Below are 15,460 nucleotides of genomic sequence, written 5' to 3' on the forward strand. Positions count from 1 at the left end.
GACGTTTCTGATATCATGATCAGTTTAGATGTTGTTTCTTTATTTACAAATGTGCCTCTTTCGGAAAGTATTGAATTACTACAACAGGAATTTCCTTCAGACATTGTAAACTTATTTGATTTTGTAATAAATTCTGGTTATTTTTCTTTTAAAAATAAGTTATATCAACAAATTGAAGGAACAGCAATGGGTAATCCTCTCTCTCCTGCTATCTCCAATTTCTTTATGGAACATTTTGAACAACGTATCTTTGACAATATTTCTCCCAGACCTACTCATTGGTTCAGATATGTCGATGACATTTTTGCTGTATGGAATGGCTCTTCTGATGAACTTCAACAATTTCTCAATAAGTTAAACGCATTTCATCCTAGGATCAAGTTTACCCTAGAAGTAGAATCAAATAAGCAGTTAGCCTTTTTAGATCTTCTAATTCTTCGCCAACCAGATGGTAACCTACATTTCTTAGTTTATAGAAAGAAGACTCATACAGGCCATTATATCCATGCGGAATCTCATCACCATCCCAGTCAAAAGGCAGGAACTATTAAAACACTGGTTCATCTGGCCCACTCCTTTTGTTCTACAGACGATCTTTTACAGAAAGAAATACGATATATAACTTCTTCCTTTCTATCTAATGGCTATAAGAATTGCTTCATTGAAAGAACTTTGAGTAGATTTAATATGTCTCCCTCTTCAAACACAGAGGAAATAACGCGCATTACCATCCCTTATATACAAGGCATCAGTGAACGTATAGCAAAAATTTTAAAACCACTGAATATTTTTGTTGCCTTTCGACCGTTTAGAAAAATCTCCACCTTTCTCGCTTCTCCAAAGGACAAGCTTCCACATCTCAATCATCCAGGTGTCTACCAGATTCCGTGCTCTTGTGGATTATGTTATTTCGGACAAACGGGAAGATCTGCCTCCATTCGGCTAGAAGAACACCAATCTTATATTGAATACTTTAAACCTGAAAAGTCTGGACTTGCAGAACATGCCATCTTCACTAGACACAGAGTTCATTGGAAAAAGACAAGAGTTCTTCACAAAAGTCAGTTTCTCATGGAACGCCTTTATAAAGAAGCATGTGAAACTCTACTTCATTCTCCTAACTTAAACAGATCCGACGGCTTACGTCTATCCCCTTTATGGGAGATAGTACTTTACAAATCAGCTAATCTTTCCTAACTTTTTATTGTATTAATTTTTTTTTTTTTTTTTTTTTTTTTTTTTTTTTTTTTTTTTTAGGAAAGTTATTGACCTTTTTAGTTATCCTACACCAGCTACTTAGGTGGCGCTTTTTGGAATTGTCAGTTAATGTTTAATTTTTTGTGCCTAATTGTACTGAAGATGCCTGTGACACACGGGCGAAAATTATACCATTAAATAATTTTTCTACGTGAGTTTTTCCGTTATATTTTTATGTATAGTTGTTTCATTTAGCAATTTTTCGAAGTAATTACTCCATACTTCAAGGATATCTTTTTCTCCCGTTTTCATGTAGTAATTACTCCATACTTCAAGGATATCTTTTTCTCCCGTTTTCATGTAGTAATTACTCCATACTTCAAGGATATCTTTTTCTCCTGTTTTCATGTAGTAATTACTCCATACTTCAAGGATATCTTTTTCTCACCTTTATCATCTCTAACTCCTTTTACAGCACTCTGTCCTCAATTTCTAAGCTTGTTGAACAACTCCCAGAATATCTTATCGATTCATTAATTTAAAAAAAAATAATAAGTGAATGTTTGTAAACAAGATTGGCAGAGCCCTAGAATTTCAGTTATGGAGCCTGCTTTGGGAAACCCCAATTATCTGACACTTTTGAATAATGAACTATTGCCATTTGTCCAGTTTTTGGAACAAAAAGGACAAGTAGTGGATCCTGAATTTCAAGGTAACTCTCATGTCCATCCAGCTAGAATTGTGCTGGATTGGTTTGAACATGAGAAAGAACATCTCAATTGGCCAGCAAGTTCATACGATCTGAATGTTATTGAAAAAATCTGTGACATTTTAGAAATGGCCATAAAGAAGAAACATCGACACCCTGCAATTTGGTGGAATTAATGGATCTTTTAAGTGTGGGGTGGAATAAACTTGATATGCATATGATAATGAGTCATATTGACAGCATGCCAAAAAAAACTCCAAGCTGTAATTAAAAGTACATAGTGATATAACTCCATATTAAGGAATAAAGTTTGCATTCCATAATTTTTTGTGTGGTGTGTTTAATATTATCAGCAATTAGATTATATTAGACAAGAAATTATATGCTTATTTTAATTCTATACCCAGCATAGGTAAAGTTTGTGTGTGAAATATATTCACGACTAAGCTACTTGTATATAAAGGCAGACTTGTATAAGTTGCCTTGGTATGTGTATATTGCTACACATTATGGAAAGAAGTAGTGATCCTTCACATAATGCATAGTGGCATGCACATCTAGAAGGAAGTGTGTTTTCATTAATGAATACTAAGGCAACTGATATGAAATCATCAGTATCTGCATAAAAGTAGTCTGGTTGTGAAGATATTTCATACACACACAAGGCTGTAGTTGTACCACAGCTACAGCACAAGCACTACTGTGGCACAATAAAATTGTTTATCATATTGCGATACCTCTCAGCAGTAACTGAGCAGGTTACAGGACCCAACTGGCGAATGTCCTCAAAGAAAGAATGGTCCAATGATAAACAAAATTGTAAACCCATACCAGACAGTATGAATGCAAAGGAATCTGTTTGATTGCATGTGGGTTTTGCATAGCCCACACCAAGCAATTGTAGGTATTCACAGTCCATTCAGGTGAAAGTGAGGCCTCATCTCCCCTACAAAATCATCCATGGACATGCAGCATCCAACTCCACTCAAGCAAGGAATATTAAAGTGAATGTCAGTTGACTGTCAAAGTCCTGCAGGTACAAGAGCTGTGTCAGAGTTATCTTGAATAGGTAGAAATGCAGACTATTACTATTATTACTATTATTACGGGCAACTCCAGGGAGTCATTAGACTCATCGAGGGAGGCCCCAAATCATATTCATCACAACTATCTGACATTCATGCAGTATCTATCATACCTCGCCTTAAACTCATTCACTGTCACAGCATCCACTACAGACTCAGGGAGCGCATTCCACCCATTCACTACTCTAAAAGTAAAGAACCCAGCTCTAACACCTTTACTAACCACACTTTTGCCCAGTTTCCATGGATGTCCCCTAGTCCTCCCACAACCAGCCCTGTTCTCAAAAATATCTTCTGAATTAATTTTATAGAAACCTTTCAGTAATTTGAATGTCTCAATCATATCTCCCCTCCTCCGCCTATCAACCAATTTTTGCAACCCACAAATCCTCAACCTGTTCTCATACGGTTAATTCCACAGACCTGCTATCATCTTGGTCACTCGCCTCTGGATCCTCTCCACCTCCTCCCCATCAAGAAGAAACCTAGGTGACCAAATCTGAGCACAGTAGTCGAGATGGGGGCTTATCAAGGCTCGATAGAGAGGAACAATAACCTGCTTGTCTCTGCTTGTCAACGTATTCTTCAGCAACCAAGTGATTTGATGAGCTGTTTTGGTCACTTTTGCAATGTGTCCCCTAAATTTCAATTCCTTATCCACCAACACTCCTAAATCTCATGCCTCATCAATTTCCTGGAGCTGGGTTCCACCAATGCAGTAAACTGCCGCCAATCTTTTCACCCCAAAATGCATAACCTTACATTTTGCCACATTAAACTGACATCCATTCTCCTTAGCCCAGACCTCCAATCTATCCAAATCATCCTGCAAAATTTTGACGTCATCTGCATTCACTATTGCCCTACCCAACTTCGCATCATCCGCAAACAAATGAACTGTTCCTCTCAGATCCTTTCCTATATCATTTATGAACAAATTAAACAGCAGTGGTCCAAGAACAGATCCTTGTGGCACACCACTAGTCACAGGCCATCTTGTGGACTCTACTCCCGAGTAAACCACTCTCTGATATCTCTCCGTCAACCACCCTCCTATCCATCTCACCAACCCTATGTCCATTCCCATATGCTGCAATTTACTGATTAGAATTCCATGTGGAATCCTGTCAAAGGCCTTGGCAAGGTCCAGTAGAATCACTGTAAATCCATTACCCTTATCCAGTTCAGCCGTCACTGTGTTATAATACGTGAGCAAGTTACTGAGGCATGACCTACCCTTCACAAAACCATGCTGTCCCCGATACAGTATCCCATTTTCTTCTATCCAATCTTGTATTTTCCTCTTGACTATTTTCTCTAAGACCTTGACAATGATTCCTGATATGCTAATCGGTCAGTAATTTACAACAGCAGTCTTGGAACCACCTTTATGCAGTGGAACTATTTTCCCCTCTTTCCACCCGCTCGGGACTAACCCAGACCCGAGACTCAAATTAAACAAAATGGTCAAGGGTACTGACAATTCTTTAGCTGCTTCTCGTACAACACGAGCTGGTATACCATCCAATCCCACAGATGTATTGACATTGAGGTTATGCAATAGACTACTCACCTCCACTTCATTAACCACAATTCCCGTATAATCTACTGGTTTATTCGTTTCTGCAATGTCACCACCTGGATGATATACTTTTGCAAAGTGCTCACTCAGTAACTCAACTATCTCAACTGATTCAGTTACCTCCCTACCATCGGCATTCTTTAAAATCAATCTGCCATGTACATTTTTCCTTTTACTTGCTACATATCTAAAAAACTGTTTAGGATTCTCTTTAGCCTGCATGGCCAATGTTCTTTCGTAATCCTTTTTTGCTTTTCTTACCACACTCGTCACCCTTCTGGCCTGCGCTTTATACCGTTCATGTGCCTGTCGGTCACCCTTCTCCTTAAATTCCCTCCATAGTTGTTTCTTTTTTTGCAACTCAAGCTTAATGGTGTTATTCATCCATTTAACCCCTACTTGATTTATTATTCGGACTCTAGGTATACAGTCAGCCATTGCTTCATGCAAGCACTTCTTAACTACCTCCCATGCACTATCAACTTCTAGTCCTTGCAGTTGTACATGCCATGGCACCGAACCAATCAAACTCCTAAGCTTGTCGTACTTTCCCGCCCGATAATTCCACATGTACCCTGTCTTAATTGAAAATTCTACACCTTTAGCCACCTCCCAAGTTAAGACCCTATGATCACTCTCACCGATTGGTGGCAATGTGGTCATATTTGTTACAGCCAAATCCTCAGATGTAATTACTAGGTCAAGCACTCTCTGACCCCTAGTATTTTCCATTACATGCTGTCGCAGATAGTTATCCCTTAATAACCGCATAAAATCCAGTTCCTTCCTCCCGTGTGTCCTCTCCTCACTCCAATCAATGCGACCATAGTTGAAATCTCCCATAATAATCACCCTCCTTCCACCCATTTCTTCTATTTGCTTGTGCATACTGTCACCACCATCTTTTCCATCACCTGGTCTATAGCAGCATCCAATTGTATATTTAGTTCTGCTAGCCACAATCTCACACCAAATGGCCTCAAATGTGCTCTTTTCTCTATCCTGCAATTCAACTTCTATTCTCCTTGGCTGGAGCTCATCAGCTATCATCAACAATACTCCTCCCCCCATTTTATTCTCTTTGTCATTCCTGAACACACTATATCCATCACATTCAATCCCACTAGTTATATCATCTACAGTCAGCCATGTTTCACTAATACCTATAACCTGTGGTCTGGAAGTGCCAACCATGGTCAAAATCTCTTCCTTCTTGTTCCTAATACTCCTAGTATTAGTGTACATGAATTTAAGACCCCCATTAGCCCCAACCCTACCTTGATGCCTTATATTAACTATCCCACTCTGATTTGTTGTCCTTATTTGCTCTGGCATATTATATTCATTCTTACATTCAACTGCCTCCTTAAGGACTGTATCTCTACCCCCCCTAACAAATCTAGTTTCCCTGAATTTGCACATCCACTACATTCAGCAACACTTTCTCAAGTCTTCTTACACCGTAACCATTCAAATGCAAGCCATCCATCTTATATAGATCCTTTCGCCCATCAAACTCACTCCACACATCCACAAATTCCACACCACTCGTCATACATAACCCACGCATAAAGTCATTTGCAGTTATAGCCCTCCTTTTAAACATTTCATTGTCATACCGTGGCAAAAGACTAATCATTCTAACTCTCTCACTCTTTTCTTTTGCTACCTCAAACAATTCATTCAGGTCTTCTATCATTTCCATTTTATCTCCTTTCAAATCATTCGTACCTGCCACAACAATCATTTCTTTCACCCTTTCCTTTTGCTCTCTAATAGACGCAGTTATGTCCTTTATGGTCGCACCAGGTTGGTACGATTTTGTCAAGTCCTCTACTAACACACCTCGTACTAACGAGTCTCCATACAGCACTCTATCCTTCATTTTGTTCATGTTCACATTCATACGTCTATTTTTCCTGTCATACCTTTTATTATTGGTTGGTTCATTCAGTCTACTTTTATTCATGCACTCTAGCTGCTGTTTTGCTCTTTCTATCGCACTATTCAACAACGCGATCTCACTCAATGCATCTATCTCATCTTTTTTGTTCTCTGAGAAACCATTTATACTATCATTCACACTTTCTACATTCACACTCTCACAATTTTCATGTACAACCTTGCCGTTTCTTGTCATATCCCTATTTCCTTCATTTTGAAGGTTGACAAAAATATCACACTCACGATCCGAAATACACTTCAATTCCGCATTCTCCCTACATTTTCTACACACATTCAATCCTTTATCATCATCTAACCACACTCCGACCGCACTCCGCAAAGCGTACATTTCACAGCTAGTACACTGACTCATTTCTTTTATGCTACCGTTCTTAGATAACGATGGCGAACCTTCATTACTGGCCGCCATTTTCCTACGCACAGGTGCCATATTTATCTGTAACGTGTTTTGTCAAATTAAACTTTATAACACACCAAAAATAGATGCACTAAAATACGCAAGGCAAACAAAACAAAACTACACAATATTAAGTAATTTGTATCGATAACTGAAAATGATACTTATCTTATCTGGAGCTTGCACGAACACTACTCATTACGAATTCATCTAGCGGCGACTTCCGACATAGATTATGTTATAAAACACTTAGTACACTAACCACGTTAATAAAGCTCTAATAATATACCAAAATTATTGAATCCAAAACACCAAAACAAAAAAAATTGAATCCAAAACACCAATAAATCAACAAAAAACACAAATCTCTCAGGAGCTCTCCGATAGCACGACCGTTCACCAGCTAGCCTCGACACCAACCTGACTCTTTCATAAAATTTGAGAAACAGTTGTGTAAGGCACATCCATGTGTCTTGATACATCATGTGCACTGCAGGAACCACTGCTCTCATGCCTATTCATGGCCTGCTCTACAACAGCAACTGCATTCGCTTTTTGTGAACTGGTTGGTTTGCGAACTCTGCTAGATCTAACTCCCAATGATCCTGTTTCTTCAAAACAACTAATCATTCATTGCAGAGCACATGAAGATAGTAGATCTTGTCGATATTTGTTCAGGTGAAGAAATTTGCAAAGTGTAGTCCATGAGCAAAGCACATTGGGGCAAGGTTAGTGCCATGACTGTGGACAGTATTAACAATCAGAATGAAGAGGAAATTCCCACGTCCATCTTTTTAAATCCTCCTACCACCTGCTGAGTTGCATGATATGCAAATTTCTTGCATTAGTGTTTACAACACCCCTTGGCGGTGAATTTTGGAACTATTTTTTTTTCTCAGATGTTGTTTCTGCTTGACACAAGGTATTCCTGCAGAAGTTTGGATCACTGAATGGCACTTCACAAGGACTTAAAACAGGATACTTTAATTTTGATCACCCTGTACATTGGAGTTTTTTTTATTTTTTTCTTCATGTAAGCTGTATAAGTAAATAGTTTTTAGTACATCAATCCAAATGTAAAAACAGTGTTCTAAAATTGGGTCAATTTGGGATGAATATACAGTACGAGTTGTACAGGTGAGAGGTGGTATTTTGAATGAATAATTAATAGTTAATTTTTATTTTTATTGCTATTCTGCTAATCTTATCAACAAAAGTTGGGACTTAGGTGCTCTAAGCTCATATTCTGTAATTTCTTTCAGGCTAACTTGGCATTTATTTTGTGATATCATTGGATTTAATACTGGATTTTGCATTTCATAAGGAAACCTACCAGTAACGAGCATTAAATTACTTGTTATATAGCTTACTTGATAAGGAATTGAATTTTCTTTTGCTTTATTTCAGATTGCAACAAAGGAGCCACTTAATCCTATTAAGCAGGATGTAAAAAAAGGAAAGGTTAGATTTGTGTCTAACTGTTTTCCTCATCATGGGTATATATGGAATTATGGAGCTATGCCTCAGGTAAGAAAAACATTTTGAATATTGTTGCTGGTTTCACATAATCATAAAAGTTACAAGAATACCTCACTTTGCATGACTAACGTATCCGGTGGAAATGACATGTAATGTGAAAACGTGTTGTAATATATTGCAGTTTCTTTTGTGTTTCCTTTCTTTTATATTCTGGTTTCTTTACTTATATATATATATATATATATATATATATATATATATATATATATATATATATAGGTGATGTTGTGGCAGTGTAATATTCTTGGCACTTAATTTTCTGCATTCCCCTTTTAATTCTCTAGATTCCTACCTTCTGTATTCTATACTCCTTCTACCTGAGAGCAATGGAAATATTTATTTAGATTTATCACTGCGCCATCCATGCCTCGATATGGTGCAAGAAATATAGTACTTCCAGTAGGTTATTAAATCTTTCACAACAAAATCTCTTTATCATCCCCAAGTTATCAATTTGCTTTGCAGTCCTGGCCCTTTTCTCACTTACTATTTATATCAACGTTTCCCGCTTAGGTTCAATTTTTATTTAAGATCAATGCTTTGCAATTAAAAATAAGATCAGGCAAAACTTCGTTTAAAATGCAACATAGGATTTAATAGTCAACAAACAGGCATATATTTTACACTATAAGACAGAGAGTGATCCTCTGTAATTCTCAAAAAAAAAAACTAAAAACAAACTTGCATATATCTCTACTTCAATTAATACAAGGCACACATCATGTTATCTATCTAGCTTAACGAATTATCATTTAACAAACTTCTTAATACCTGCATATATTTCTCTTCAATTAATACAAGGCACATATCATGTTATCTATCTAGCTTAAAGAATTATCATTTAATAAACACTTCTTAATACCTGTATATATATCTTTTCAATTAATATAAGGCACACATCATGTTATCTATCTGGCTTAAAGAAATATCATTAGCAAACATCTTAATACTTGAATAATCGGCGTTAAGGACATGTTATGATTAATATAACATATTGTAAACTTAGTTAAGAAAAATCATACAAGATTATATACAGGCGTTAGATAAAAATCATAACCCAAAATATTTCCTAGGAATTAGCTATACTCATTCTTAGATGCAATCATCAAAATCCAGACAGAACAAGTCTCTAAAAGTTATTCTGGCTATTAATGTCCCTCTTATGTGCATTTTTCCAGTTCTACAACCTATTCTTATAGTGTCAGTGTCACACAGTCTAAATAAAACAATATTTTAACTCACATGGGCTGTCTTCTATCCAATTCCGTTTACTGCGACTTTCTATGTTTCCTTTTCTTCATCTCAGGTTTTTGATCTCTCCTCCTTCAGGTCCTTGGGATACCGGCCATTCATCAGGTTGGCTTGCGGGATGTGGGTGCCAATTCATCGGCGCGTTAATACACTGGCAAAGGGTCACAAATTGTCAGGGCCTTCACGGACTTAGATAAGCAGAACAGCTCATAGACAAGTTCGACTGCTCCTCAGCTGATTTGTCCCCTGGTCATCTACGCTTCTGGGCTAACTGATGGCTCGTGGCATGGCTTCCTCCTTGACACGTCAGGACTTTACTCTAAGGCTTTCTATCACATCATCTTCTCGTATGCTCTTTTCTTCTCTGTGCAAAAAAAAAAAAAAAACTCCCCCCGTGTCTGGAAGTCCCGTCCCATCTTATATTCCATCAGTTCTAAGACCCTGGGTTCAGTTTTCTAAACTCCATGCACTTACGCGAACCCCTTACATCGTCATATGATTCCTGGTTTCTGGAACCTTCGACAAGCCCTTTCTTTTCCGTCTTCGTGTTCTAATCTCATTAAGTCAGCCAGCCGAACATCCGTTTGAATTTTTGCTGCCCCCTTTTTTCATTGACCTTGAGGTCACTTAGGGTTAAACTTGTAAACAAAATTTCAAACACCGTTCTGACTGTAGAGCATTTCCCTTAGCCTTGAAAGTTTTACATCTTTTGTTCAAAGAGATAGCTAAATCCTGTTGGACTGTACACATGTTACATACAATACTAAATGTTAAGAGAAAAGACCATTTACAGGTGTTTTGGGTTCTGCCTAACTGTAAAAACTCGATGTGTTCATTATATAAAATTTATTTTTGTTTTATCAAATTTTTACAGTGTTAATTAATTGGATATAATAAGCATTGAAAAAAAATTAACTCATCCATGGGTATTCAAAATCTTTACCAAATTTGAGTACATTTGTTTTTACCAGTTTTACTGCCGATATAACAATAATGGATAATGTTTTTAAAAATTAAAAATAAATAAAATGTATTTTAAAAGAAAATTGTGAAAAATATTAGCCAGATATTTTGCACTGACTCTTGTTTCTTTTTCTGTGTATACATCTTGTGGTAACAGCTCATAGCTTTATCTGTTTTGGTGAACTTGCATACTCAAGATTAGAGTCAATATCCATGAGTTGTATTAAAGTTTCAACATTCCAAAACAATGATTCATATTCTTTTAAAGTTATGATTCGTATTCTTTTAAAGTGATGTTCTTCATTGGGTACATTTTCTTCTGCATTTGTTCAGTCATCTTGTTCTTTGTACATATTGATCTTAATGAGGTAATTATCACTCAGTTATGAATGAGAGTTTAATAATTCCTGAACATTTACTGAATGAGACAAGAGTTGCTTCATTGTCCAAAATCATGTGCAGTTTTTACTTTATTATCACATGCATATCCTAATTCAGTTAAGATGAAGTGATAACTTTTTCACTTTTTTTTTTACCATTGGTAAAAAAAAAATGATTCACTCTTCCTTTTGTCCATAGTCAGTATTGAAGGATAGTTTTTAAAATTAAAAATTTTTTAAATTTTTATGTAATGCAGTATATAGTTAGTCATTACACACTTATTTAATGGTGGCTTAATTTATAGTGACAATATTAACTATGTTCATAATATGTACATTCATATTTTCAAAGTCCATACATCATTTGAAACTATAAAGCAACTGTTCGCAAAAACATGGAATTGGTCCACTGCTAATTAAGTGAATTAGTTCATGGGAGAGCAGTGTCTTTGCATGTTTTACTTCAAGCAGAAATTTGCTTGATGGTATTATTGTGCCCTTCCACTTAGGGCAGTCACATTTTTATGTTTTTAATATACAGCATACTAGTTTGCAGATAAAACTTAACTGAAAACATTCAAGCTTCCTTAATGATATCAAATGCAATTTTGATTTCATGTTATGCATTTCTAAACCTTCATTTACTTTACAGAAATTTTGGTTTCTGCAACCACATTATAAACAGATATGACCATACATTTTCTGCAACTGAAAATTAGAGGATGTTAGGACAGTGCATTAGTTACATATTTTGTTTGGTTCTACAATAAAACTTTTTGTTGCATGTGTGCAGTAGTGTCTAGGAAGAAAGTTGTTTTTCATTATGAAAAGTCATTTTCCTTCTAGTTGTTGCTAAATATAGTATATAAATGTAGGATTTTTTTTTTTTTTTTTTTCATTTGGTATTCACTTAGCTAAGAAATTATATTTTTTAATCCTTTATATGCAAACTTTGTATATCTTCATGACTAGGCTTGTATATTGAGGCTGATGACTTGACATCAATTGCCTTAGTAACTCTTAATGCCAAGCACACATCCTTATGGACATGCATAATGTTATGCATTAAGGGAGGGTCACTACATAATAAGATGATGCACTTTTTTTTCTTTGTATATGAGAAATAGTTGATTTCTGCATTAATTCAACCTTGATATCTTCCTGGGTCTAGAAGATATCAAGGTTGAAACTACTGATGAGACCTCAAAGGTCAAAACTAGTCTTGGTAATGACCCTTCCTTAATGTATACCATTATGCACATCTAGAGGGATGTGTGGTTTACATTATGGGATAAAAAGGCAGTTAATATGAAGTCATCAGCCTCTATGTACAAGTAACATAACTTCACATACAGACTTTTTGCATACACTTTGTTAAAGGATTAAACAAGAATATAATTTCTTGGCAAGCATAATAGTACATAGACTCTAATTGTCTCTATACTGTATTTCATGATATGATAAAGCTATACCTCATCTCAACATCAGTGAGAAATTTCATCTGAACGAGTTTGAAAGAATATGTTAAGTGAATTTTTAATCCATGTAATTAAATAAACTGTAGTATCAGTTTATTAACCATGTCCATTCAAAAAAGCATCTTTTTTCATAACCATGTAAAGTGAGTGATTCTTGTATTTATTTTGTCTTAAATTATTAGAAGTTAAAAGCAAAAATCTCTCTCTCTAGTGCACTTCTATAGTACATCCAGAAAGATGTTTCATATGTCTTCTGGTCAGCAGTATCTGGGATGCAAGGAACTGGGTTTGTCAGTTAAAGAAAGTTATCTCCCCCCCCCATTCATGTGCGTGTGCGTGCATGCACGCACACACACATGAAACCTAGCCAGAGAATACCCCACAAATTATCACCTGAGTTCAGTTTAGGTGACTGTAATTCCAGTGCCAGTCTGTTTCTCTCTCTCTCTCTCTCTCTCTCTTTCTCTCATTTTATGCATTCTGAGCAGCATGTTTATCTGTGTGAGGAGTGATTATTGAGGAGAAAATCATCTTACCAAGATCATGCATTACTAATCTGCACAGAACCAAAGCTACATTTAAGAGAGTGATTTATCAGAAGAAATATGTGTATTATATAATGATTCTTTGTGAAGTATGTACTTGTCATGTATGTGATTCCTAAACCACTAATCTTCTTACTGGACTCTAGTAAATCTGAAGATCTGAACATGCGAATTCCAGTATGATTTCTTCAGTAGTTAAGTTCCTGAAAATCTTGTGTAGTGCAAAACTGTGTTATAAAGCACTAATAGAAGGAGGGGGTTAAATTTTCCAAAATATAACTGTTGGCCGAGTGGTTAATGTCTCTGCTCTACAGCCAAAAAAAAAAAAAAAAAGCTGCGGGTTTAAATCCCACCGTGGGCATGAATGGTGGTGATCGGCAGTAGATGGCATTGGTGTAGATGATGAAAGTATAGCCGTTCATTGTAGTTGGATTGAGTGGTGGTGTAGGTGCCCTCTCTCGATGAGTCTTTGGACTCCCTGGAGGTGTCATGTAATAATAATAATAATAAAAATATACCATTTCATTTTTATAGCTATCAAAAACTTAATTTTTATTAAAAATAGTAATTGTCGATAATTTAAAACCATTCTTTAAATGAATCAGAAGTTACCCAAGCTTTCTTTGTTTTCAAGCATATCAGTAATACATTTTTAGGGATGAGCTGTAATATTTGCAGAAATAGAAAATCCTGCAGCAACTTCAGCTCACTTTGTGTTCTTTTTTTCTGTGTGGTCCACATTTCTTTATGGCCTGGAATTTAATTCATAGCAAAGAAATTATTTCAATATGGTTCTTAAGAACAAAGTTTAGTAATACATACCCAGAAAAATTTATAAACCATCAAATAAAAATCAAAATATTACAAAAACTTTAAAAGTAATGCTGCCTGCTTCAAAGTTACAATTTTTAATGGTCTCAAAGAAGCATAAATTCAACAGGAACATAACATAAGGATTTTCCAGGAATTTTTTAAGGATTTTTTGTATAATGTTGAGAGAGAATCAACAGCAGAGATTCATAAAAAAAAAAAAAAATAAAATAAAATAAAAATGTTGAAAAATTACATCTCCAACATAATAGCAAGGTTTTCCCTGCAAAAGCTGAAAATTACCATGTTATGAATGGTCTATTGCAGTTGTTCTCTGTTAGAGAAAAATCATGTTATATAAGTACTTTCTTTTGTGAGGATTGCTGCAATTCTTTGACCATGCAAGAGCAAAACTGTAGTGTAGAAGTACTATGTTATACAGGGGGTTGCTTGTATATCTAATAGTGTTAGTCATTTGTCTTCGACAATGATCGAGCAGCTAACCATATATTTTTATGTTTCATTCCTAATTGCTTTGGAGTTAACTATCATTAGTTCACTCTGAAGTTGTGTCATGATACTAAAATATTGATGTTTATAAGTTATTAAACTCATATTTGCTGGTCTGGTTGGCCGAGTGGCCAACCAGACTCTCTAACCAACTCATATCTCTAACTCATATCCATTCTCTAACCAAAAGGCTGCAGGTTTGAATCCTGCTGTGGGCATGAATGTTTGTGATTGCCTGTGAAAATACCAGTAGTGGACAGTAGATAGTGTTGATGTTGGTGATGTGGTTCGCTGTAGTTGGTGGATTGAGTGGTGGAGAGTTGGAGTTGTAGGTGCCCTTCCTTGATGAGTCTTTGGACTCCTTGGAGGTGTCATGTAATAATAATAAGCTCTTTGTTTAATTCTAACCAAAACCTAGTAAGAATTAAAAATCCTAGTTTGATCTGGAGCACTTCTGCACCCCAAACCAGTAGGCTGTGAATTCTAAACCCTGTCCCATTATGAGCACATGTTTTTTATGAATTTCAGTGCCTGGTGTAAGACTGCTTCCATCATTCTTATTTGAAAGCTTGAATTAGCTTGAAAATGTTCCATATTTGGTCTCTAGAGCTGGATCTCTGAAACATCTAACCTTTAGCCTCCCCATTGGTGTAATTTTTGATGTTTTATATATACTTTCTTTGGTAGGATTCACATAAAGACAAGTTACCTGTGTAGTATTGTATCTTGTATTCAATTTGATGTTTATACCAGTAGTGGACAGTAGATAGTGTTGATGTTGGTGATGTGGTTCGCTGTAGTTGGTGGATTGAGTGGTGGAGAGTTGGAGTTGTAGGTGCCCTTCCTTGATGAGTCTTTGGACTCCTTGGAGGTGTCATGTAATAATAATAAGCTCTTTGTTTAATTCTAACCAAAACCTAGTAAGAATTAAAAATCCTAGTTTGTTCTGGAGCACTTCTGCACCCCAAACCAGTAGGCTGTGAATTCTAAACCCTATCCCATTATGAGCACATGTTTTTTATGAATTTCAGTGCCTGGTGTAAGACTGC

The 15,460-nt window shown here is 36.0% G+C and overlaps 1 protein-coding gene across 1 annotated transcript in view; it reads left to right on the top strand.

The window, feature by feature from the left end:
* The first annotated feature begins 8,335 nt into the window (after window positions 1–8,335).
* Window positions 8,336–15,460, top strand: part of Nurf-38 (Inorganic pyrophosphatase Nurf-38) — a 76,356-nt gene continuing 69,231 nt past the window's right edge. The window contains exon 1 of the mRNA XM_090403877.1: window positions 8,336–8,462. Within this exon, the coding sequence (XP_090260003.1) occupies window positions 8,454–8,462 (9 nt within the window). The 5' untranslated portion in view covers window positions 8,336–8,453. The remainder of the gene's footprint in view (window positions 8,463–15,460) is intronic.

This window comes from Typopeltis vanoorti, chromosome 14 (genome assembly GCF_054136105.1).
Source record: "Typopeltis vanoorti isolate ZY-2024b chromosome 14, IOZ_Tvanoo_1.0, whole genome shotgun sequence".
Classification (NCBI taxonomy): domain Eukaryota; kingdom Metazoa; phylum Arthropoda; class Arachnida; order Uropygi; family Thelyphonidae; genus Typopeltis; species Typopeltis vanoorti.